We start from the raw sequence: 25,915 nt of genomic DNA on the forward strand, positions 1-25,915 counted from the left end.
AAGCGCTGAGTGGGAGTGGGGAAGTGATTTTCCAAAGGATCAGTTCATCAACAAATAGTTTCTTGTTCTGCCAATTTATCCTTCTCTGTGTAATCCTGTAACTTCAAGAATTCAGATAACAAATATTTGTATAATGAAGACCCTATGGTAATCTAAATGTAAGGTTTTGTGAATGTCAGAAAGCAATTGTTCCAGAAATGAGCCAAAGGTTGTCCTTGTATATTGGCCCCTTTATGTCTTCCAGCATAGAGGACCTGTTAGCTCAAAAGCGTGCCAACACCAAACTAACATTTTTACACATCTAATTCTTTTAAATACATCCCAAATAAGCACATTTTTATCCATTTCGAGCCTGCCTGCTTTGCATACCCTGCAGAACTGCACCCAACATCTGTTAGCCATGGACCCTGTAGCTAGGAGACTTCGAGCCACAGCTGCCCTTTGGAGCTCTGACTGGGAGACTTCCCACTGTGCTGCTTAGTGCCATCATCTAGACACATAATCCCCTCGCTGATCCTCCTCTCCCCTGGGGCTCCCTTGCCTTCCTGCCCTTCTGGCTGGTGTCCCCTCCTGCCATATTGAGGGAAGGTCTTATGCCACGAGGGACTCCTGCAACATGCAAATCTGTCCAATTGTTGCCCAGATAAAGCTTGTTGTGTGCTACTGCCACCTTGTGGTCACATCCTTTTCCTTGATCAGCCCCCAAATCCCTCAAGCTCGCTACAATGCTGGCTGGGACCATTAATCTTTTTCACTTGGTTTTAGATACTGTAGTTTTTAAATAACAAGTGTTAAGAATATCACCAAGCCTAAAAATATTTCTCTAAATCAAAGTTAATGAATATTCAAGACATGGATTTTTCCGGGCTTAAATTGTTCTAACAAATATAACCTAAAATTAAGAAGGATTTGGACTAAGAACTGGAATTTAGGAAGAATTTTATAACTTGCATTTAGGAGAGAGGCAGAACCTCAATAACTTGGCTTTAGGCTTGTGTTTGCGATATCCAGCATTCATTTCTTCTGTTGTATCTTGGATTTCCTTTTGGGAGCGGCCCATTGCTAGTTCCCCCCACAGGGTTCAGACGGGATTAACTTCATTCTTACTCCAGGGATGGCGTTAACTAATCACATCAGTGAAGACCCTATTTCCAGAAAAGGTCACATCCTGAGGTTCTGGGTGGACATGAATGTTTGGGGGACACTATTCAACCTACTATAGCCCCCCTTATTTTTTCCCTCCTTGGAGAGAGGAGGAGCCTCAGCATTCCAGACAGGGTGAGCGGTGGGGCTGGCCCTGGGCAGCCTGGAGCAAACACCAGGTGCAGCAGCCAGAGGGGCAGCCTCGGGGATCAGAATCAGGGATCCTGCCTCCACAGTGGACTCAGCTTCTGATTTTGGTCTTGTTCCTTAATCTCTTGGTGCCACAGATTTCTCATTAGCAAATGAGTGGGGTAATGACACCCACTCATAGCATTGGTAAGAGGATGAAGTGTGTTCATACAGGTAAAGAGAGAGAGAATTTATGTAGGGCTCTTGGGAGCGGCTGGCCCATGGGTGTGGCGTCAGTAAATCTTAGCTGTTATGATTCCACAAATATTTCTGAGCTGCGCCTGGGTGCACACAGCTTCCGGCGCCAAGCGGCCGTCGGGGTTTGGATAGGAAGGTTATTATCAGGGCGTCACCACTACTGTCTTCAGATGGTCGTGGCTTCAAGTTGTGGCCTGTCTTGCTTTTGCATGATCCTTGGTTCAGTTTCCTCAAGAGCACCTTTCTTGTGGCAGATTGTGGGGTCACTCTAACATTAGTAGACGTGCTCATCTAAATATTTTGGCTAGTGAATTTCCAATAGCCAGACTATATGTATCTTTTGCTGTCTGAATATGAATCTTCTTTATCTCCTGTGGTTAAAGCAGAATACAAAATATCCCTCCCCTGGCCACGCCCACACAGTTTGCCTGTCTAGTGACCGCTTAGGTTCCTCATGTGAGAATGGGAGCCGAATGAATACCTACCCCACGGGGTGGTATGGAGGTTACACGTGAATTATAATAATGAAAGGCATTGGACAGTGCTGGGCACGTGGAAGGTGCCCAAGACATTTTGGCCTTTGTTAATCAGTTCTTTCTTCACAGTACAATGGGTACTGTGAGCAGGTGGGCCATGGTCTTGGTCTGTGGCCAAAACCATTGGGGACTCACTGGTCTGGAAGGAGCCTTGTTCCTCTTTATATTTGTGGGTGCTTCATGTACAGCCCTTGGAACTCAAGAAATTCCCCTGAAATGTTAGAGGGCTAGGTAGATAAAAAGTGGTAGAAAAGTATGTCAGGGCATTGACGATTCAGAGTTCTAATTGGATGCCTTCCCAAGCAGACAGTGAAAGACTTGACTTACCCACAGCCAAGTTAAGGAGTCTTCAAGCCCACCCTCACTTCTGACCTCACTTCTGCAAGTTTGGGGGTCCCCAAGACCACTCTCAGATTCAAGAATTCACTGAAAGAACCCACAGAACTCAGCAAAGCTGTTACCCTCACAGATACTGTATCACAGTGAAAAGATACAGAGGAAGACTGGCCAAGGAGGAGGCACACAGTGGATCCAGCAGAGGTCCAGGGGCGAGCTACCGCTGTTCTCTCCCAGTGGAGTCGTGTGATCAGTGCTGACTTCCCCCAGAATTGAGGTGTGACAAGGTGCACAGAGCGTCGCCAACCAGGGATGCTCACCTGAGCCTTGGCGTGCAGAGTTTTGCTGGGGCTTGGTCACATAGTCACGGCTGACCACTCACTTGGCTGATCTTAGTCTCTAGTCCCTCCAGAGGTCAAGTTGATACCATGTGGTCCAAGGCTCCCTACTGTAATCCCATTGTTAGCATAGATGATGTGGTATGGCCCAAAGATCCCAGGTAAACACAGACACTCTCATCCTGCAGGACACTCCAAGCGCTTAGAGGTCAGCTCCCAAGAGCTGAGACCAAACCTCTCTTGGGGAAAGGTTAATCCTTTACTGCACATCCACTGTGTAGACAACCAAACAAGTCAAATTCCCTGCCAAGAGCTAAGTATTTGGTTCTGAAGTGGACGGTCCAAGTATCAGACTCAGGTGTGCCTGCAGAGCAAGCTCTCTTGTGCCCGCTGGGCGGTGGCTGCTGGAAAGACATGGGAGTGAGAGGGAGAAGCGGTGGGTCTGCCCTGTCTCTGGTCCCTGCCAGGTGGAGGGTGGCCTGGAGTCTGGATATCTTTCTCGTTGCTTATCTACAGCAGCTGGAATGTCACCTGCCCTGGTCCAGCCAGGAGGGATGCTCATCTGACCCTAAGACCCTTCCCCATCATGGACAGGGTCAGAGTTTCAGGTCACGCTGTGCCCCTCAGAACAAGGGTGGGGCCCCGGACACCTCAAGAGGTGGTGGAGGTTTGGGGGAGAAGCCCCTGTGTGTGTCCAGGCGGGGGTGGTCTCACTCATCTTGAGAACTCCCACTGAGCTTGGAGAGTGGAGAAATCACATCCGGTGGTCGTGTCCCCCTGGCTGCGACTTGCATCCCTGTTCCCAACATGAGGTCAGCTTCTTTGTCTTGAACTTTATACTGAACTATAACATGGACAGAAAAGTCCACGTAAGTGAGCACAGCCTGGTGCATTCTCACGACCCACCACGTAACCAGCACCCAGAAGAAGAAACAGAACGTTTCTGACACCCCAGAAGCCCCCTGGGGACCCCCGTCCAGTTACTGTCTTCCCCCAAGGAGTGACCACACTGCTGACTTCAGCCTCGTAGATCGGGTTGCTGTTTCAGACTTTCTAGAAGTGGGGTTAGACAGTGTGTGCTTTTTGGTATCTGGCTTCTTTCACTCAACATTGTTTGGAGGTTTGTCCACGTTGTTTTTGTGGTGGTCGCCTGCTCATTCTGTCATTGCCGTATCTTCCTCCATTGGGTGACTCTGTGCTGTATCAGTTCTGTGTTGATGAGAAACTTAGGCTGTTTCCATTTGGGGCTCAATACAACGGTGCTGCCGTGAGCTTTCTCCTGCACGTCCTTTGAAGACACGTGCATGCGTTTCTGTGTGGTGGATGCCTGGGAGCAGAGGTGCTGGGCTGTTGGATCTGCTCAGTTCAGGTTTAGCAGACGTCACCAAACAGTGTCCCAAAGAGACTGAACCAAATTACACCCGTTGCAGTCATGCATACAGCGCCCCATTACTCCACATCCATGCCAACCCTTGCTATTTCCTGCCTTGTCATTTTAGCCATTCTGATGGGTAAATGCCCGTTTGATTGTTGTAGTGTCCACGGAGATTTGCTCGAGTGGATTGTTAATAGTAGTAATGATATGATAATTAGTAAGAGTAATTGAAAAGTTAAGACAAACACTCCTTGGAGTATGTCTGTCATGTTGTGGCTTCAGCCCTTATGGAGATAATTTGTGGCTTTTGTGCTCACAGTTCCTCTCCTTAGCTTATGTGAAACAGCACATAGCTTATCTTCATTGTGGGTTTTCTTTGTGTGTGTGTGAGGAAGATTAGCCCTGAGCTGACATCTGTTGCCAATCTTCCTCTATTTTGTATATGGGATGCCACCACAGCATGACTTGATGAGCGGTGTGTAGGTCTGCACCTGGGATCTGAACCCATGAACCCTGGGCCACTCAGGCAGAGCATGTGAACCCAACCACTGTGCCACCAGGCTGGCCCTTTGTCTTTATTGTGGTTCTTGAAGGGACTTTTGCAGCTGGAAAGTCCACTTTTGGGCAGAAGCTGGGCCCTAGAATGCCTAGAGTGGGGGCAAGGTAATTATTTGGTTTTGGGAGACTTCCTCTTTGCCTGGAAATTAACCACATGGAAGTTTCTGTATCCCCTTGTGTTCCCGATAGCCGTTGCAGCAGGGTCCTGGGCTCAGGTCTGTCTTTGCTACACCTCTGGGGAGCTACTGGAACCAGAGGAGACCTGTGCTGCAGGGAGGCATGAGGGCATCAGGGAGGGGTCACAGTGCTCCTAGGTGGGTTGGGAGGAGGGTGGGGATAGGGGAAAAAGTAACTGTGTCCTGAGCCCTAATGCCAAGCAGAGTGCTTGGGTGTGGACAGAAGGGTGGTGGATGGGAGCGGAAATTGAGAGCCAGTGACGCTTCAGGGGAGAAAACGGACATGCCCAGCTGGCCAAACCTGGAGGGTAATTGGTGGCTGGCTCCCCTGGGAAGGAGAGCAAGTGGAGGGTCACTGGGATGAGCTGTCATCTGGGCTCCAGACGCCCAGGAAAAGGCGGGGGGGGCGGGGAGTTGGATGCTGTCTCGAGAGCTCAGCGGCACGTAGGAAAGCATTCAGGGTGTCATGGGACCAATAAGCTCCTCTGAGAAAACCCCTGGGAGGCCACCTGGCTCTGTCCCCTGCCTCTTTCAAGTGCAGTGACTTCCCTCAGGTGGAGCAGCCTGATGCAGCACCCGCAGGCACTGGTGTGACCCTGCTGGTGGCTAAAATATTGAAAATGTTGCCATGTGTTAGTTAACGGTCACTGTCCTGGGTCTGCCTCCCGCTCTCCCCCGGGACCCCCTGGACCTCTTTAGGACCAGTAAGTACACACATTAACACACACGGAGCACATGGGCTCTGTCCCTGCTGTTAAATACTTTGTGAAATACTTCAGCTGTCACCCCTGGCTGGACGTCTGCTTCTCAGACTCCTGGGGACAATTCACCTGTTGCAGTGGCCTGTCGGGAACAACAGAAAAGACAGCAGAGGAGGACGGTGGGGGAGGCACTGTGCATCGCATCACACGAATCAATTGACGCTGAGGGACGAGGCCTCTGAGGACAACGGGATCCGTGCCTTGTTTCTGGATCGGAATGAAAGAAATAGTAGTAGACAAAAACCTGGAAGGAGATCCTCAGTGCACGTGCCGTATGGGTACCTCCAAGACAGAAGGGGAGAGAGCTGGCCATTAGGGCTCAGTTAGGAGCTGAAAATGCAACACGTTGTAGTCACCAGGCTTAAGCACTGGGACGTCTGTCAGGCAGTAAACGGTGCAAGTGTGGGTCGTGAAAGAAACCCTGTGTGTGTGGCAGAGCGGGAGGGAGGGGAGCGGGATTTGGACTGAGGGGATCTGGTTTCTAATCCTGGCTCCGCCGTGGACCAGCTCTGTGACCTCCAGCTGGTTACTCACTCCGGGGGTGGGAGGGCCACAGTTTGTTCTTCTGGACATTGAGAACAATAGTCGTAACTCTGACCATGGGGCTGCTTGAAAGAACTCTGTGAGCTGTCGCGTGCATGTAAAAGAGCATTATAGGTTGTTAAAATAGCAAGTACTGACAGAAATGAGGAGTCGCCATCGACAGCGGGAGGACTCTGCTTATGGAGACACGAGTTCTGGAACATTCCCTCCAATTGCCCCTTTGGCAGCAAGACGGAGTGGCTGAAAGTAGGGACAGAACAGGATGCCTCTATTCGTGGTTCACATAAATTAATTCCTGGAACATCATGATGGCGAGAAAGAAGGCTTTGAGGAGGTGGCACATTTAGTCACCAGAATTCAGCAGGAAGAGTGATCAAGTCAGGGCGAAGAATGGCATCAGAGTCTCCAGAGGGAACTGCTGAATTGCAGGGGTTTCTCAGGAAATCCTAGCCCTTATGCAAGAGCTAGCGGGCGAGTGTCTTAGCGTCTGTGCAAAGACCTATAGGAAGGGGAATACACCTCATTCCTCCCCGGGCTTCCTTATGGTAGGCAGCAAAATCGGGGCTTTAGGACAGCCCTCGAGTCCAGAACTCTGTCTCCTGCTGCTTGAAATTCTGCCTTTAGAGGTTCTCTTCTTTGAGTCTTAATGGTGTTTTGATTTTGATAAATCCTCTTTAAGTTTTAACCACTCCTGGGAGGGGCTATTCACCTGTTTTTTTTGTTTTGTTTTCTTTTTTTATGGAGGCAAAATTCATATAACATAAAATTAACCATTGCCAAATGAGCAATTCAGGAGCATTTAGTAAAGCGACAGTGTTGTGCAAACCCTGCCCCAGTAGTTCCAGAGAACTTTCATCGTCTACATGGAAACCCCACACCCATTAGTTAAGCAGTCTCTCCCCATTCCTACCCACCAGCCCCCAGCAACCACCAGTATGCATCTCTCCCTGTGGATTCACCTACTCTGGGTGTTTTATATAAATGGAATCGTACATTATGTGGCCTTTTGTGACTGGCTTCTTTCACCTAGAATAACGTTTTCAAGGTTCATCCACATTGTAAGGTGGATCAGAACTTCATTCCTTTTTATGGCTGAGTAATATACCGTGATACGTATATACCAGATTTTATTTATCCATTCTTCAAATGATGGCCATTTGGGTTTCCATCTTTTAGCTATCGTAAATAGTGCTGCTGTGAGCACACATGGGTAAGTATTTGAGCATCTGTTTTCAGTTCTTTTGGGTCTACACCTACGAGTGGAATTGCTGGATCATATGGTAATTCTATGTTTCGCTTTTTGAGCAACCGCCAAACTGTTTTCCACAGAGGCTTCGCCATTTTACATTCCCACCAACAGTGCACAAGGGTTCCAGTTTCTCCACATCATTTCCAATGCTGTTATTTTCCCTTTTTGTGATTATAGCTGTCCTTGTGAGTGTGAGGTGGGATCTCATTGTGGTTTTGGTTTGCATTTCCCTATTGACTAATTATGCTGAACATCCCTTCCTATCCTTGTTGGCCATGTATATCTTCTTTGGAGAAATGTCTACTCAAGATCTTTGCCTTCCTTTAAATTGGGTTATTTGTCCTTTTGTTGTTGAGTTGCAAGAGCTCTTTATATATTCTGGGTACTACACTTTTATCAGGTATATGATTTGTAGCTATTTTCTCTCATTCTGCAGGTTGTTCTTTCATTTTTGTTCACCTGTTCTTACTGGTGTCTTCGACCTTGCCGTTATGTGTGGATTTGATTAATTAACCTCTTGGAGGGAATCTTTGCTTCTAAGTTCTTGGTGGTGGTGGGATGTTTGTCTTAATGGATCTGTCTTTGTTGACACTCCACTAACTCCTGCAGATATGAATTTTCTGCATCATGCATTCCTTTTGCTATATCTGTGGAAAAGGGTGCCCAGAGCCCCACTGGGCATTTCTCATTGCTGCACAGGCCTCTGGGAAGCAGAGGGGTCAGGCACCGAGCACTTGCTGACCCTCGGAAGTCCAAGCACATCCTTTTGGTGTTACATACGTCTAGTTAAGGTGCAGCGAGCAGTGGGGCTCTCCACGGCCCTACCTTCCTCCTGATTGTTCTCCAGACACGTCCACAGCGTCAGGGCAAGTCCCAAGGCTGCTCTTGGAGAACTGGGGCACTGCCCATGCAATCTCCACTGTTACCGAGGAGATATCCTCTGGTTAGCAGTAATGCGAGGATCATTTTAGGAGCAGGGAGCAGATGAAGACAACCCAGGCTGTGAGCCCTCCTTGGCCTTTTCTCAATGGCTGAAGAACCGGGTCCCTGGATTCCTCCTTGGGGAACAGAGTTCTGCAAACACTGTACCAGACACTGCCTGGCCGTGTTATCTGGCCTGGATGCCGGGCTTATTTTTCTCCTGAGGTTTGCGTGCTCCCACTGTCTCCTCCTCATAGTGTGGTCACTGCAGCGCCTCCTCCTCTGTCCCCTGGATGGGGCAACTCCTTGGGCTTGCACAGCCCCCACAGCCTCTCATGCCCCTCTCACCTTGTGGGGACCCTTCCCCATCTCCAGGTGAGGAATGGGCCCACAGATTCCAGCCACTCCTGTCCAGACACGTCTGTCTCCTTTCCATCCCACGGGGCCCCTGAAGCAGAAAGTGATCTGGTTCCCAACACACTGATTCAACAGAAAATTAACACAGAATGCTGGGGCTCCTTCTTCAGGGAGCTTGTAAAAATAACAGGACACTTAGTTTTCAAAGGAAAGCCGTTGACTGCCACTCTTCCTTATGTCTCCCAGAGGCAAGGGGGGGATCTGCTCGAGCTCCATATTTTTACCACCTGTTTTGAACTAAAATGGTTATATATGTATATATATGTGTATTTTTTTTTTTATTTTTTCTACCCCACAGAATTAAGGCAGCAGCAGGTGTGAAAATCACAGCAGTGAGAGTCAGCAGCGAAGACCAGTGGGCGGTCCAGGAGGAAATAGATAATGGCAGCGTCCAGACCACGGCCGCCCTCACCTGTGTGGGCCATCTCCCGGACCTGCAGAGCAGGTGAGCGCTGAGGGCCTGGGGGCGCCTCGGCAGTGGGGGTTGGGAGGGCTGCAGAGCTGATAGCAAAGGAATGTGGGTGTAAATAAAGCGATGCCTCTGCGTTTAATGGGAAATGAGTTCCTTTCAGCTCATCAGCGCAGCTCAGTCCTGTGGCTTCTGAACAGCTCCATTATGGGGATGTGCCGCCGTGTGGGGCTTTTATTCTTTACGCTCTTTATACGCCAACGACGTAATTAGATTGACAGTCTCAAAAATTACCTGAACTCGCATTTGTCACAGTGCAGGGTTTGATAACCATATTTCAAGAATTTATTATTATTATTATTGTTTGCAGTGAAGAGTTGAAGAATGAAATGGGGGAAATAGAAATGATCTAAGAGGAATGGAGAAATGTGCTTTTTTATGAGCAAACTGATAGTGGCGGCTGCTATTGAGCGATCGTCTCTTGGGGCTTAAGTGTCATCATTTTGCAGATACCACCCCCGGGTACCGGCACAGGGCTCAGAACGGTAAGTTGGGTGAACTTGGCATTGCTGGCAGACGGCTGTCTTCTCAGCGCAGATGCCCCTTTGGGTTTTACGGGCTGAGCTCACGCGGGAAGCAGAGGGAGGCCATTGCTAATAATCGTGCATCAGGATGCCCAGCAGGCAGACGGAGCTCTCACCCCTGTTGCAACAGGCTCTCTACAGTCTCTTTGCCTCACTCTCGTCCCCTTTTATTGGACACCCGCTTTCTGTGGGGACGCTTCAGTGGTCGGGCCAGTGAGTAATACTGGATATGCAGACCTCCTACTTTCAAACCAGCAACGGCTCGTGCTTCAGCCAGGACGAGACTCAGACCCCTCAGCTTGGCATACGAGCACCGTTCAGATCTGTTCCTTGTCACCTTCTGTTGTCATCACCTGTCCTCTTTTCTTTCTTCTCTGGGATTTAAACTCTTCGAGGTCCACAGAGTTGGCATCGAGGGGGCACTCCGTGAATGGACCAGGGGGTGGGCGGGTGGGAGCGTGAGAAGTGGAGAGATGGGCAGAGCTTGCCTTTCCAATGGAGTGATGTGCCGAGTGCTGTCTCTCTTGGATGACCCCGCCAACCTCAGCTGAAACTCTGCTCTGCCGGCTTTTGGAGATCTCTTTCGAAGGGAAGGAAGTGACTCAGGTTGAGTGGTCAACAGCCTTGTGTCAGGAATACTGGTCAAGTGATCTGGTGCCTCTCACTCCAAACTCAACATTCTGGTCCTTGTCCTTTACGTCCCTAGACAGACTTTAGTCTGCAACCTCACGTGACCCATGGTGTCCTAGAAATCTGTATCCGCATGCTGAGCACGCCCACAGCCTGAGTTGTCACTACGTGAAGTGAACCTAGGCTTGTTATGTTTGCTCAGGGGCTTTCAGTTGCAAGCAATGGAATACCCACCTTAAAGTGGTTGCAAATATAGGGTTTTATCATCCTGCATGACAAGCAATTGAGAGGTGGATGGTTGTGTGGTTGGTTAATTCAGCTGCACAGTTGTGTCACCCAGGTGTGTTCTATCTTTCCACTCTATGGTACCCAGTTCACTGGCTGTCATCCTCCAGCTTGTTTCCCCATGGTCGCAAGATGGCTACAGCAGTTCCAGGCATCGCAGACTCATCCAGATGTACACAAAGACTGGAAGGAAGGGGGGCTTCTCCTCGGGTGTCTCTTTTTACCAGGAAGAAGACCTTTCCAACAATACCCTTGGAAGTCTCCCCTTTAGATCTCATCGGTAAGCTGTCGGTTCCATGCTTTTGCCCAAGAAGCAAGGTAGTCTGGGAAAGTGAATAACTGGTATTATTTCCAGGCTTTGTGGTGGGAGTTTGTCTTTGCTGTCAGAGAAGAAGGGTGGGAGAATGGTGGTCAGCTAGCAGCGTTTCCACACTCTTCAAAGGTAGTATCCGTCACAGGTTGTGGCTTGATCTCTGTTTTGCACTGGGGCCCCGTGTGTGCATGTGTCCCCACTGGGAGACTTCCTCTGGGTTGCTGGGGTGTTGATCAGGTGGGCTTTGTCTAGTTGATGCTGTTAGATACTGTGCTGATGAAGCCCAAGCCACAAAGGGGATGTAGGCTCCTCATGCATACGGAGAAGTTCAGGGGTGGACTGGTACAGCATGTCTGATCCAGATGCTCAAGCCGTATCCCGTCTCTTGTCTTCCCTCTGGGTTGGGGTTATCTCTGGCAGACTCTTCCCTCGTGGTGGCAGGTTGGCCACCAGCAGCTCCCAGCGTCCATCCTGCTGACTTGGTCACTTCAGGGAGAAGGCTGCTTTTCCCCACCAGGTCCAGCACAAGTCCTGGGGGTGGCCTTCACTGGCTCAGCTTGCAGTAACATGGATCCACCCAGAACCAGTCTCTGTAGCCAGCCCTGGAAGTAGCAGGTGGAAGGACCCACTTGGAGGACATGGGCTTGGAGTATGGGGGAGGGTTCTCGGGGGAATGGATGCTGAGAGGGCAAGAGGTGGCCGGGCAGTCACCACAGTCCTGCTGGCCCTCCTGTTGTGCTGGGGGAGTCTCATGGTATGCTCTGACCTGCGCCCTCGGAAATCTCTGCACATATAACGGCGGCGTCCGTGGTCTCTGCGTAGGAAATTGATTTTGGAGAGGTATTGGACTGATCAAGAGGTGATGTTTTAACTTGAAGGAAAAATGCAGGCTGTGGTTATCACTTTTGGTGTTGTGAGAATCAATTTTGCATTCTCTTTAGAAGAGATAAAAAAAGGTTATAAGAAAAAGTCGTTATATAACCAGCGTCACATAATTATGAGCCGTCTCACATCCTGGTGTCCTCTTTCTCCTGTTCACCGCCAGCTTTTGACTTCCCTTGGGCTGCGAGGAGGACAGGGATTGTTGCCTTGGCATGACAGTTTATGCTTATCTAATACCCCTCTAAAATCCATTCCATAATCTAAATAAATAATTGCTTCTTTTTATACTTTGTGTTGAATTGTGATATCAAATGAGGTGTGAAATACAGGCTCATGGACCATGTTTGTCAGCTAACAAAATGAATCTATGAATATATCTCTAACAAAGCGTCCCACAGAAAGCCGAAATCTCTGAATTGTGACAACCTTGGGCGGAATAGAGTTTTTAATAGAATATGATGTACAAACTGCCTGAAATTCTGTGATAAGAATTAAAAATGTGTTGCAAGGGAAGACCCGATGCGCCGGGTTAGAAAGGCCATAAAGGTCTTAATTTAAAATATTTTAATGAACACTCATTGTGAGGAAACGTGAGTCATCAAGATGAAAACCAGAAGATAAAGGGTAGTGTGGCCAAAAGGGGAGAGAAGAGATTAGAAAAATAAGCAAATTGGAAAGTGTTCAGAACAGATAATATGGAACCAAAGGGAATGAAAGCTGGATGATGGACAATTTGCATGGAAACCACGTGCAGCTGGAGAGCTGGAGGTTGTTCCTTGAATGGTTTCTGTCTGCCTATTGGAACCCAAACCTCGGAGGAAATAAGCCAAAACTTTTTATGTGGTCAGAAGCCACGACACCGAGCTCCTTCTCATCGGAAGATTGGAGAAAAGCTCAGGGGGCACCATGCAAAGAGGAGTTTGTGCCTCTCTATAGGGTAGAAAGCCAAAAGCCCCCAAATAGGTTCCTTTAAAGAAATAGACACACCCCACATCATTGTCATCCAACTCAAGGTGAGATCAAGGTCAAAGTCAGATGTTCACTGTGAAGGTTACCACGTTTGAAAATCCAGAACCAATTCCTTCAGGCGTTCATCTTTGCCTACTGTAATCCAGAAAATATTATCTCCAATTGAGCAGAAGAAGAGACCATCATTTTAACAAACTTGAGAACTCATTGTTTTTTGTGAAACTTATCAGTTGAACATTAAGCAACAATGTTAATATAAGAAAGTTACTGTGTCGTCTGTCATTTTATGGATTCCTGAAGCACGAACAAGGCTAAATCTTTCATTGTGCTTAAGGATTCTTATTCAAGTTAAAAAAAAAAAAAAAGAATGAACACAGTTTAGTGATAACAGCTGCCGTTGTTTCTGAGAAGTAGGAGTAATTTTTCCAACCAGACTCAGTTTATGTTGATTTCTTTCCTTCTATAAAAGATTTTACTGGGAGAGAAAAGATAGAATGGATGGAATGATTTAGTATGTCTTTGAGAGCAATTTTGTGTGAACCTGTCGTCCATTCCTTATTTTATTTTAGAAGTGGAAAACATATAGTACTTATTAGGTGCCAGACACTATTGTAAATCCTTTAAGAAAATAAACTTTTGAAAGTTAGAAATGTTAGAACCCTGTGAAGCAGATAAGTATCATTATTCCCATTTAACACACGTATAAATTGAGACTCCATTTGAATGACTTCCCAAGGTCTCAGAACCAGTACGTATAGCCAAAGCAACCTGACTTCCGAGTCCACGCTCTTACCCACTGCGCTAGACCATTCACGAGGCACGAGAAGTCCTGTGTGCACGCCCTTAGCGTTCTCCTTCCGTCTCCATCTTTCAGCTCTCTTATCCCAACTGGACTGAAAACTCAGTAAAAAGCCGTACCCACAGCACTGGCTGGCCATCTAGTATATGGAAATAGGGGCTGTAGTGGTTGAATGGTGGCCCCTCAAAAGATGTGTCCACATCCTAATCCTTGGAACTTTCAAATGTGACCTTATTTGGAAAAAGGGTCTTTGCAGAGGTAATTAAGTTAAGAATCTTGAGACAAGATCATCCTGGATTATCTGGGTAGGGCTTCAGTCCAGTGACAAGTGTCCCTGTAGGGTAGACACGCAGAGAAGACACATAGAGGAGAAGGTGATGTGAAGGTGGGGGCAGAGATTGGAGTCTCAAACCAAGGAAGCCAGCGAACGCCTGGAGTCCCCAGAAGCTGGAAGAGGCAACGATTCTCCCCTAGAGCCTTAGGAGGGAGTGTGGCCCTGATTTTAGCTCTGGCTTCCAGAACCGCGAGAGAATAAAACTCTGTTGTTTTAAGCCGGCAGGTTTGTGGTACTTTGTTACAGCAGCCCTAGGAAGCCAGTACAGGAGCTTAATGATTACTTGTTGAATGAATAGATCGGGGCTTCTCGATCCTGGATGCCCATCAGAATAGCCTGGGAGTCTTTAAAAAGTACATATTCCTGGGGCCGGCCCCGTGGCGTGGCGGTTAAGTGCGCGTGCTCTGCTGCTGGCGGCCCGGATTTCGATCCTGGGCGCGCACCGAGGCACCGCTTGTCAGGCCATGCTGTGGTGGCGTCCCACATAAAGTGGAGGAAGATGGGCATGGATGTTAGCCCAGGGCCAGTCTTCCTCAGCAAAAAGAGGAGGATTGGCTTGGATGTTATCTCAGAGCTGATCTTCCTCACAAGAAAAAAAAAGAAAAAGTACATATTCCTTAGACCCGGGGTGGCAGGGAGGTCACAGGGATTGGCATTTTAAGAAAACTCCCCAGTGATTTTAATGTGTACCCAGGGTTGAAGAATTACTAGGATACAGGAATGAATGAAATATTAATAAATTTAAACCACATGAGAATATAAAGGTATTTTATTTTTAACAATTGAAGGATTTGAAAATAATGGATTTAGAAACACACAATTCTTGGATTTACAATAGCATTTGCCATTGGACACCTGGAGATCTCTGAGTACCAGCCGCCACAATAGTTCAAAACCAGGATTTGATGTATAGAAATACATTATGTACTGGATCCTCCTGTAATTCACACTAGAAAGTGACAATAGATTTCACCTATAGGAACTGGAGAACTCCTCCTCTATCCCCCCAAAAAGAATCAGGCCAGCCAAAGAAAAGAAAAAAAGAAATATTTTTAAAAACCTCCACCTCTTTTTATAACCAGTGGGAAACTCATTGTGAATTTATACTGCTGGCCAGTTTCAGCGTAGGTATAATAGAAGGCTTTTTACTTCAAAAGTAATAGATATTCAGTTGTAAGAAAGTTAGCAAATACAGCTGAGTAAAGTGGAGAAGATAAAAGTCGTCCCTGAACCTATGCGTGATTCAAAGGTAACCACTGTTAATGTTCTGATGAGTATGTTTGCATGTATGTGTTCACATGTATATGGATGTGCACAGGTATGTTATTTTTGTCAATACTAGAATTTGTTTAGCTTTGAAAGCTGTTGTTTTCCGTAACAACATAGAATAAATATATGGCAACATCTTTTCATTAAATATTTAATTATAACAATAATTATCAACTTCTTTGAAAGAGTGGTAAAAGTGGTGGACCCTCTGCCCCCCAAAATACAAATATGCATGCATAAACAATTTTTTACAACAATTTCAGGATTCATGGAGACTTTCAATGAAGCTATAATTTTAAATGTAATATTTAATAGCAGTATAATATTCTATTGATATTATAGAGGTATATTCTATTCATCCATCATATTTCATTTTTTAAACATCGCCACTAGCCATTTTTATGTTTCTTTTTCCCCCCTTTTAAACACTCTTTTTTTCTTTTTAAAGGTAAGATGTCTGTTGAATATTCCTGTAGGTAAATCTTTAGGAGAGAATCCTAGAAGTGAATGGGTAGCTCAAAAGATAGGATGATGTTTTAAGTTTTTGATGCTTTTGTGGAGTTTTCCTGCCAGTTTACTCTGCCAGCTCTGGGTGAGAGTGTCCAGCTGTCAATGCCTTTACTGACATTGGGTGTTGCCTGAAAAAGGGAATTTGATAGTTGAAATATGGCTATCTTCTTGTAGGCTTAATTTGCATTGACTTAATTTCTGGTGAAGTTTCACAGTTTCTCCTGTTTGTCTGCAAATGTTTTTCCCTACTTTGTGGTCTTTAGTTTTTTAAATTATTATACTGTTACTTTAGCAATGTTTTAGGCTTTTGTGTTATCAAATCTAGTCATCATTTTCTTTCAGGTCAGAGACTCTCACCTGAAGGAGGGATGGTGTGGGGCGGAGCAGAATGCCTGCAAGGCTCTGTCAAAACCCACCCATCAGCCTGGCCTCTGAGTGACGTCAGAGAGAACCGGAGCAGGAAGCTAGTTCGAGTAGTAAAGAGAGATTTTATTCAGAAACTATTGCAAGAAGGGACAAGAGACCTCAGTGTAGAACTGGGCTCAATTCTGAACACAGTAAAGACAGCTGGGGGTTTATAGCCAAGGAGCAGGGTGGGAGTGGGCGTGGGGAGGGGGTGGGGTCGGTAGATGGCAGATTATCAGGGTAAGGGGGGGATTTTTGCTAGACTGACCAGACCAGATGCTCCTGAGGGCAGGCCAGAATGATAGACATCAAGGGTGGGGATAGGAATTTGATTAGAGATGGAGAGTGATCAGATGTCAAGGATGGGGGGATTCCCTCTAAACTGACTTAGCAGGAGTCTTGCTATAATTTGGCTATGCAGATGTGGCAAGGACAGGGCCAAGGTCGAGAGGAGGGAGGGCTCCGAGGAGCCTGACTCAAGCTTGGTTAAGGAGAGAGTCTTGGTTGGTGACTGCATGGAGCCGTGCCCCTGCTGACCTGGCAGGGACAGGTGGTGGGAGTGAGGACGAGACCTTTGTCGTCCTAAGCCATTGAGGTTTTGAATTCATTTGTTACCATGGCGTAACGTGGTCTATCCTGACTGATACAAAGAGTTTGCAAATGTACCTTTGAAAAACATTAAAACTTTTTTGAGCAGTTTTAGGTTTACAGAGGAATTGAGTGGAAATTACAGGGAATTCCCATATTACCACCTGGCACACAGTTTCCCCTGTTATTACTATCTTGCATTAGTGTGGCGCATTTGTTACAATTATGAGCCAGTGCTGATACATTCTTATTAACTAAGCACACAGCATACATTAGAATTCACTCTTGGTGTTTTACATTCTCTGAGTTTGGACAAATGTATAATGACATGTATCCATCATCCCAGTGTCATGAAGAACAGTTCCACTGCCCTAAAACTCCTCTGAGCTCCACCTACTCACCCCTCCCTCCATCTTCCAGAATGCCTGGCAACCACTGATCTTCTTATCGTCTCCATAGTTTTGCCTTTTCCAGAGCCTCATGTAGTTGGAATCAGACAGTATGTGGCCTTTTCAGGCTGGCTTCTTGCAGTTAGTAATATGCATTTAAGGTTCCTCTATGTCTTCTCATGGCTTGATAGCTCATTTCTTTTTAGCACTGAATAATATTCTGTTGTCTGATGTACCACAGTTTATTTATCCATCCACCTACTGAAGGACATCTTGGTTGCCTCCAAGTTTTGGCAATTATGAATAAAGCTGCTATAAACATCTGTGTGCAGGTTTTTGTGTAGACATAAGTTTCATCTCCTTTGGGTAAATACCAAGGAGTGCGATTGCTGGATCATGTGGTGAGAGCATGTTTAGTTTTCTATGAAACAGCTGAACTGTCTTCTAAAGTAGCTGTACCATTGGGCATTCTCACCAGCAATGACTGAGAGTTCCTGTTACTCCACATCGTCACTAACATTTGGTGTTGTGAGTTCTGGATATTGGCCATTCTAATAGACATCTATTAGAATAGGTAGTGGCATTTCATTACCGTTTTAGTTTTCAATTCCCTAATAACATATGATGTTGAGCATGTTTTCATATGCTTATTTTCCATCCGTATATCTTCTTTGGTGAGGTGTGTGTTCAGATCTTTTATCTATTTTTTAATTGGGTTTTTGTTTTCTTATTGTTGTGTGTTAAGAGTTCTTTGTATATTTTAGATAGAAATCCTTTACTGGTTTTGTGCTTTGTAAACATATTCTCCCAGTCTGTGGCTTGTCTTTTCATTCTCTTAATCAAATAGCATTTTGAGTAGTGATGCCATGTCTGCAGTAAGTTCATAGGTTTCAATGTGGCTACATTTAGATGATCAAGAAGTTTCCCTGATTCTCAAGATGGCTGATTTGGGGCAGAAGAATCCATATTTGGGTGTTTTGGTGTTGTTGGAAAAATGTGTGTTTTACTTTATGCCTCTGAGTCCTCCTGCTGACAAGGAGGGCCTTGCTGGCTGTGGACTGTACCCCCAGCAATACACTGGCTCACACAGCTCGCTCCTAGAATGTCCCTGTGGTCACCTCCTGGCCTCTCTGATTGTGGTCTCTCCCCACTAATCCATTATGCTACCAGCTGCCAGACTAATCTTAAAACACCACTTTCATCACAACCTAGTGGCTCCCTGTAGCCTGTCTCAGCAAGTCTAACAATTGGCTAGACTTTTACAGTCCTTTTTAAAGGCAGGGCTCTCTCTCTTTCGAGATACTCAAAACTCCAGTGCAAGAGACAGATGCTGAGACAGAAACTCAGCCAGTAGGTGGTGCTCTGCACAGTTATGGGACCAGAGACCAAGTGCAATGGAACAAGAAGGAAGATGCAATGAGTTCTGTAGGGAGGGATCTGGAAAGGCATCTCAGAGAAGGCGACATTTGAACTGGTCCTTAAAGAATGAGTAGGAATTTAAAAGTGTTTGAAAATACACATTTCTGGGAAGGTGACTTATTAAATCATGCTTTATAGAATGTTACACTGTATTGTATAAGTCTTCCAGAATGCTCTTTAACGCAAAAATAGTGGCTGGATAGTCTTAGAATATGGAGCATCTGTGAAAGGTGGACCTGGGTGGGGCCACTTTGAGTAGTCTAGGGGAGGAGTCAATGAGGGAGGAGTTCTCAGGGGTTATTGGAAGCAGATCCTACTAAATGCAACCCTTATTGAGCACCTGCTGTGTGCCAGGTCCTACGCTATATATTTTCCCTCTTAATTATCAAAATATCCCTGTGAAGAAGATAACACTATTAGCCCCACTTATACATGGGGAGGTTGAGGCTCACATAGCTATGACTGGCAGATCTAGGATTTGAACCCAGACTTCAAGATTCTAGAACAGTGCCTGGCACATAGTAGTCACTCTACAAATATATATCAGATAATTCTAAGCCCAAGACTCCTTTCTCAGCACCAGAGTAACCTCAAAAAGAGAAGAGTGTGGTGCCAAAGAGGAACTCTGCCAAGGGTCAACACTTTGGCAGGATGGGGGTGGCCTCCCCAAATCCCCAATTTAAGCTCCATTATTCAAGTCTGCAGGAAGCTCAGCCTTCACCGTCTCACTGCCAGCTTCATGCATTGTAGGTCTTTTGTGAAACAGAAATAGAGAAGAGAGTTTCTCTCAGAAACTCCAAGTGTCATTTAGATTCTGACATGCTCGTTCTTACTGATTTTATTTCCACTGTGGGATTTAACATTTGTAATTCCCTTATGCAGGCAGAAATCCAGCCAGAGGAGATTGGAGGCTTTCTTTTCAAATGTCTGCCAGCAATGGCGATTTTAAATCCGAGCCTTTACACCAGATTTCTGACGGGTGGTTGATGAAACTGAGGGTAACTTGCAAATTTGATGCTAATGGGAGTATCTCTTTTGCCAGTTATGTTGGTTTGTATTTGTTTGTCAGAAACCCCAGCCACTCCATTAAATCATTTTATTTTTATGTCATTATTTTGACATATAGTATTTATTTACTTATATTTTGATGTAGTTATTATTATGACATTATATATGTCATTGACCAAATCGATGATTGAAACCATGAAACCATCCTCAGATCCGGTACAAGTCTTTGACAAAAGCAATCAAATGAGCCTTTGAGTGGTTGCCCACCCCTCAGCCCCCCTCCTCACAATTTCCTGGAGAAAATTCTCTGTGGTTTGAAAGTATTCATTTAACGCAGGCTGCCTCAATCAAGCATCAATTCTCACATCATGCCTTTAAACCTAGATGAAAGGTAATATGCCCAGTTATTGTTTCCTTTCTGCAGGAGAAGAAACCTCTGCGTCTTTTGAAAGGACATTTGATTTGATTTTATCCAGTTCTGCGGCAGCATCCTATGTAGCTTCCCATAGGTACTAGCACGAGGGGGCTCCATATTCTGTTAACTGTGAGCAGTTTGCAACCTGTATCCGAACGTGGTTATTTAGGCAGCTTGATGCAGTTTGCGGGAGGGATGTGCCGCCTTTCACCCCAAAGGTGGTCCAATGTATTACCAGATGATCCACCTTTTTTTTTAATTAATAGACTTTATTTTTCAAGACAGTTTTAGATTTACAGAATAATTGAGCAGATAGTACAGAGATTTCCCATATAAGCTCCCCACCCGGTTTCCCCTAGTATTAACACCTTATGGTACATTTGTATAATTAATGAACCAATACTGATACATTATTATTAACTAAACACCACACTTTATTCACATTTCTGTAGTTTTTACCTAATGTCCTTTTTCTGTCCTGGGACCCCATCCAGGAGACCACATTGCGTTTAGTCATCACATCTCCTTAGGCTCCTCTTGGCTGTGGTAGTTTCTCAGACTTTCCTTGTTTTTGATGACCTGGGCAGTCTTGAGGAGGACTGGCCAGTAGTTTGCGGATGTCCCTCTATTGGAATTTGCCTGATGCTTTCCCTCTTGGTTAGACTGGGCTGATAGGTTTTTGGGAGGAAGACCGCAGAGGTTAGGTGTCATGTTCATCACATGACACCCTGAGCCAGACGACCAGCATTACTGACCGCTGCTGACGGTGACCTGGCTCACCTGGCTGCGGTGGTGTCTGTCAGGTTTCTCACTGTGAGGTGACACCCCCTCCATTTCCAGACCATCCTCTTTGAAAGGCAGTCACCCCACACAGCCCACACTTAAGGGACGGAGGTTCTGCTCCCTCTCCTTTGTGGTGGAGAATCTACAGAAGGAATTTGGGATGCTTCTTGCTGTTCGCCTCTGACTTCTATGCTAATTGCAACTAGTCCATGAGCTCTGGAGAACAGGACCTGTGTGTCCTTCCCCACGGAGTCACCGTTGCCCAGCTCCATGCCTGGCACATAGTAGGTACTATATAAAAACTTACTGAATGCGTGAATAATGAAGGATGATCTAGTTGGGAACACCTCACCTCCTGTGGCCTTCCCTCCCACGCCGTAACTTATGGGACCGCAGCTAGTGTTGGTGTCGGGAGCACGTGGGCGAGGCCCATTGGCGCACTGGAGATTTTGACATCACACCGTCGATCAGAATTTCATTATAGCCGTTGTAGATGGTGATACGAGATGCGCACAGAGCTGAAATAGGACCATGCCATGGAGGGTGACGGGTGTGAGGATGGGGCTGCTATAGAGAGGACGGGCAGCGAAGGTCTGTGTGGGGAAGTGCTGTTGGCTCTGAAATGGGAGGAAGGAGGAAAAGCCAGACATGCGGTGATCTGGGGAAGAACTTTCTAGGCAGAGGAAAGAGCAGGTGGTGCCGTGTTGGTAGGTTGGAGGCCTGGGCAGCACACAAATGACAGAACCCAGCCCAGCATGAGCGATCTCTTCTGACAGTTGTGTCTGCATCTGACATGCAACCCGACATATTCGCAGGTTCTGGGGATTAGGATGTGGATATCTTTGGGGGACCACTGTTCTGCCTATCTCCTGTGGTGTTTGCAATCCTGCAGAATTAGCGTCTCTAACGTGCGTGTCTGGGGCCTGGGTGCCCAGACTCTCGGGCAGCTGGCTTCCGCCTGGGACTGGCTCGTGGGAGGCACTGTAGAGGATGAGAGGCTGGGAGGAAGGAGGTGGGGGGCATCCCTCCACTCCCTCTGCCTCGGTCATCTGCCCCGGCATGGCTGCACCTCCCGCCAACCAGAGCTTCTGCAGGAGGGGCTGGCAGTGGTCAGTTTCCATCCAGGAGTCCCTAGACTCCCATCCACCCACTTTCCCCCCTGCCCTTCCAACCTAGAGGTGCTCCTGGCTTCCTGCTGTTCTAATCTCTGGTTTCTTACCATCCCGTTTGACTTCTCAGATTTGCCATCCCTCAGGTGACCAATTTCCTGCACTAAATTCCCTTTGTTGAAGAATCCTAAAATTTATATGGAACAATGAAAGACCCCAAATAGCCAAAAAATCCGCCCCCCCAAAGAGAACAAAGCTGGAGGCATCAGAATCCCTGACTTCAAAATATACTACAAACCTATAGTAATCAAAACAGCATGGTACTGGCACAAAAAACAAACACACAGATCAATGGAACAGAATCGAGAGCCCAAAAATAAACCCACACATCTATGGACATTTAATTTTTGACAAGGGAGCCAAGAACATACAATGGAGAAAAGGGGGTTTCTTCAATAATTGGTGTTGGGAAAACTGGATAGCCACATGCAACAGAAGGAAAGTAGACCATTATCTTACACCATACACAAAAACTAACTCAAAATGGATTAAAGACTTGAATGTAAGGCCTGAAACCATGAAAATTCTAGAAGAAAATGTAGGCATTATGCTCTTTGACATCAGTCTTAGCAGCATATTTTCAAGCACCATGTCTGATGGGGCAAGGGAAACAATAGAAAAAATAAACAAATGGGACTACATCAAACTAAAAACCTTCTGCACAGCAAAGGAAACCTCCAACAAAATGAAAAGACAAACTAGCAATTGGGAGAAGATATCTGCAAACCATACATCTGATAAGGGGTTAATTTCCAAAATATATAAAGAACTCATACAGCTCAACAACAAAAAAACTAACAACCCAATTAAAAAATGAGAAAAGATCTGAACATACTTTTCTTCAAAGAAGATATAGAGATGGCCAATAGGCACATGAAAAGATGTTCAACATCACTAATTATCAGGGAAATGCAAAACTACAATGAGATATCACCTCACTCCCGTCAGAATGGCTATAATTGACAAGACAGGAAACAAGAAGTGTTGGAGAGGATGTGGAGAGAAGGGAACTCTCATACACTGCTGGTGGGAGTGCAAACTGGTGCAGCCACTATGGAAAACAGTAGGGAGATTCCTCAAAAAATAAAGAATAGAACTACCATATGATCCAGCTATTCCACCGCGGGGTATTTATCCAAAGAACGTAAAAACATGAATGTGTAAAGATACATGCAACCCTGTGTTCATTGCAGCGTTATTCACAATAGCCAAGACTTGGAAGCAACCTAGGTGCCCATCAAGGGACGAATGGATAATAAGATGAGGTCTATATACACAATAGAATACTAGCAGCCATAAAAAAGGATGAAATCTGGTCATTTGTGACAACATGGATGGACCTTGAGGGTATTATGCTAAGTGAAATAAGTCAGAGGGAGAAAGTCAAATACCATGTGATCTCACTCATAAATAGAAGATAAAAACAACAGCAAACAAACACATAGAGACAGAGACTGGATTGGTGGTCACCAGAGGGAATGGGGCGGGGGGAGGAGGGTGAAAGGGATGATTAGGCACATGTGTGTGGTGATGGAGTGTAATTAGTCTTTGGGTGGTGAACATGATGTAATCTACACAGAGGTCGAAGTGTAATGATGTACACCTGAAATTTATATAATGTTATAAACCAATGTTACTGCAATAAAAGAAATAAATTATTATTTGTAAATCCAAAATAAATAAATTCCCTTCACTATAAATTCCTTAAGAGGTCTGTGTCCTGCTCACACCCTGGCCTGATACGTGGGGCTGGGAGCCAAGAGCTCCTCGCCACTCAGAGCTTCTTTTCAGTATCAAACGCAGGATACACGAGAGGGGAGTTGGGGGTTGTTACCAGCCCTGGATTCTTTCTTCACCAGGGGTTTGGGGACCCCTGAGGAAAATCCCTTGGTGCACCTGGGCTACCCCCTCACCCCATCGCTGCCACGCAGAGGGGTAAACACATTGGGACTGTTGTCTCTGGTTCCCTGACAAGGACTGCATGAGCTGTCCCTTCCAGAATGCCACCGGGAATGAGCATGTGTATCACTGCAAACCCCCTGCCTAGTGCCTCCTGGTTGGGAAGCCCTGCTTTCTCGCTCTTTTGAGTTATGTCTCTGTGATTATCTGGGGGAGACATTTGACCTTTGATTTCCAAAAGAGGAAGGAGGGGGTTGTGAATGGCTGCCCCTATGGGTCCAAAATTTCTGTCCCAGGGCCCATAAAAAGAGGGATTGGGGTACAGAAGGAGCTGGATCCCTAGCCTCCGGGACTGGGACAGTCTCCTGGTTTCTCTCCAGGGGCAGGATTTAGACACGTCCACCCTGGCCGCCAACCAGAAGGACATGCCAGCTCCGGGATCCAGGACTGCTCAGAAACATTTCTTCACCCAACATCTCTCCCATATGAAGTTTACATTCTAGTGGGAGGAAACAGACGGTAATAAATATTCACCACTCGATGGAGAAGAGTCCCAAGGAGATGAGGTCCTACTGGAGGGGGCTGGGCCCTAATCCACTATGACTGGTGTCCTTATAAAAGAGGGAAATTTGGATCCAGACACACATGCGGGGAGATCGCCATGTGAAAATGAAAGCAGAGAAGGGGGTGAAGCTTCCACAAGGCAAAGAACACCGAAGACTGCCAGCAAACCACCAGAACCAGGGGAGAGGCGCAGAACAGATTCTCCTCGGAGCCTCAGAAGGAACCATTCCTGCCAACACCCTGATCTTGGACTTCTAGCCTCCAGAGCTGTGAGAGAATACATTTCTGTTGCTCAAACCCCTTAATTTGTGGTCCTTTGTTACAGCAGCTGGCAGGCGAATGCACTTCCTCCCTTCTTCCTTTGTCCCTCTCCCGGGAATAGGGATCTGTGGCTGAACTATTGATTTTCGAGCGAGCGGCTGCCATGGTTCCTGCGCATCTTCTCCTTCAAGTCTCAGAATCACTTCCCCAGGAGGAGGCGCAAGTCCACCACACCATCTGTGAGCTTCTCCCTGGACTCCAGGTGGCCTCGACCCTCAAGCAGGCTCATCTCAGAGCACAAGTGTGTTCAGGTCGGTGATTCCGGTGGATACGGTGTTCAGGGAGTCCTGATGCATACTCATTTAGCCAGTAGATACTTGACTATCAGTGAAGTAGAGAAACTCAAATAACACCTTAAATGCTGTGCAGACAGCTCTGCCTGCCATCCACTCAGGGGTGTCTGCCCCGGAGGGAGCATGGGACTGGAGGGCGCGCGGCCCCTCCTCGGTTTGGATTCACTTCCCCTGGGCTGCTTGTGGCCTCAGCGTCCCCACATGTTGACTGTGATTCTGGTGCTTACAGACCTGAAATTCTGATGGAACACGACCCTAACAAGCCAGCTACTTAAAACAAGAGGGGTGGACATTTGGGTTGTTTCCACCTTTCGGCTATCATGAATAGTGCTGGTATGAACATTCGTGTCTAAGTTTTTGTTTGAAGACATGTTTTCTGTTCTTTTGGATACATGCCTAGGAGTGGAATTGCTGGGTTATATGGGAACTCTACATTTAACTTATTGAGGAATTGTCAGACTGTTTTCCACGGCAGCTGGCCCATTTCCTTTTCCCACCAGCACTGTATAAGGGTTCCAATTTCTCCACATCCTTGGATATATAAAGTAAATGGGGTCCATCCACACAATGGAATATTATTCAGCTGTAGAAAGGAATGAAGCACCGATACCTGCCACAACGTGGATGGACCTTGTAAACATGACGCTGAGTGAGAGAAGCCAGACACAAAACGACACATATTGTATGATTCCGTTGACGTGAAATGTCCAGAATAGGCAGATCCACAGAGTCAGAAAGAAGATTAGTGGTGGCCCGTTACTGTGGGGAAGTGGGTATGGGGACTGACTGCTAATGGGTAAGGGGTTTCCTTTTAATGTGGTGAAAAGCTTCTGGAACTAGATGGTGGTGATGTTTGTACAACATTGTGAATGTACTCAATGCCACTGAACTGTGTGCTTTAAAATAGTAAATTTTATGTTATGTGTATTTAACTATAA

The 25,915-nt window shown here is 46.4% G+C and overlaps 1 protein-coding gene across 1 annotated transcript in view; it reads left to right on the top strand.

The window, feature by feature from the left end:
* TMEM132B (transmembrane protein 132B) overlaps positions 1–25,915 on the top strand; it is a 212,602-nt gene that overhangs the window by 40,266 nt on the left and 146,421 nt on the right. The window contains exon 3 of the mRNA XM_087423598.1: positions 9,039–9,185. Coding sequence (XP_087279724.1) covers positions 9,039–9,185 — 147 coding nt within the window. The remainder of the gene's footprint in view (positions 1–9,038; positions 9,186–25,915) is intronic.

This window comes from Ceratotherium simum, chromosome 35 (assembly GCF_057802395.1).
Source record: "Ceratotherium simum simum isolate JZ-2026a chromosome 35, ASM5780239v1, whole genome shotgun sequence".
NCBI classification, from domain to species: domain Eukaryota; kingdom Metazoa; phylum Chordata; class Mammalia; order Perissodactyla; family Rhinocerotidae; genus Ceratotherium; species Ceratotherium simum.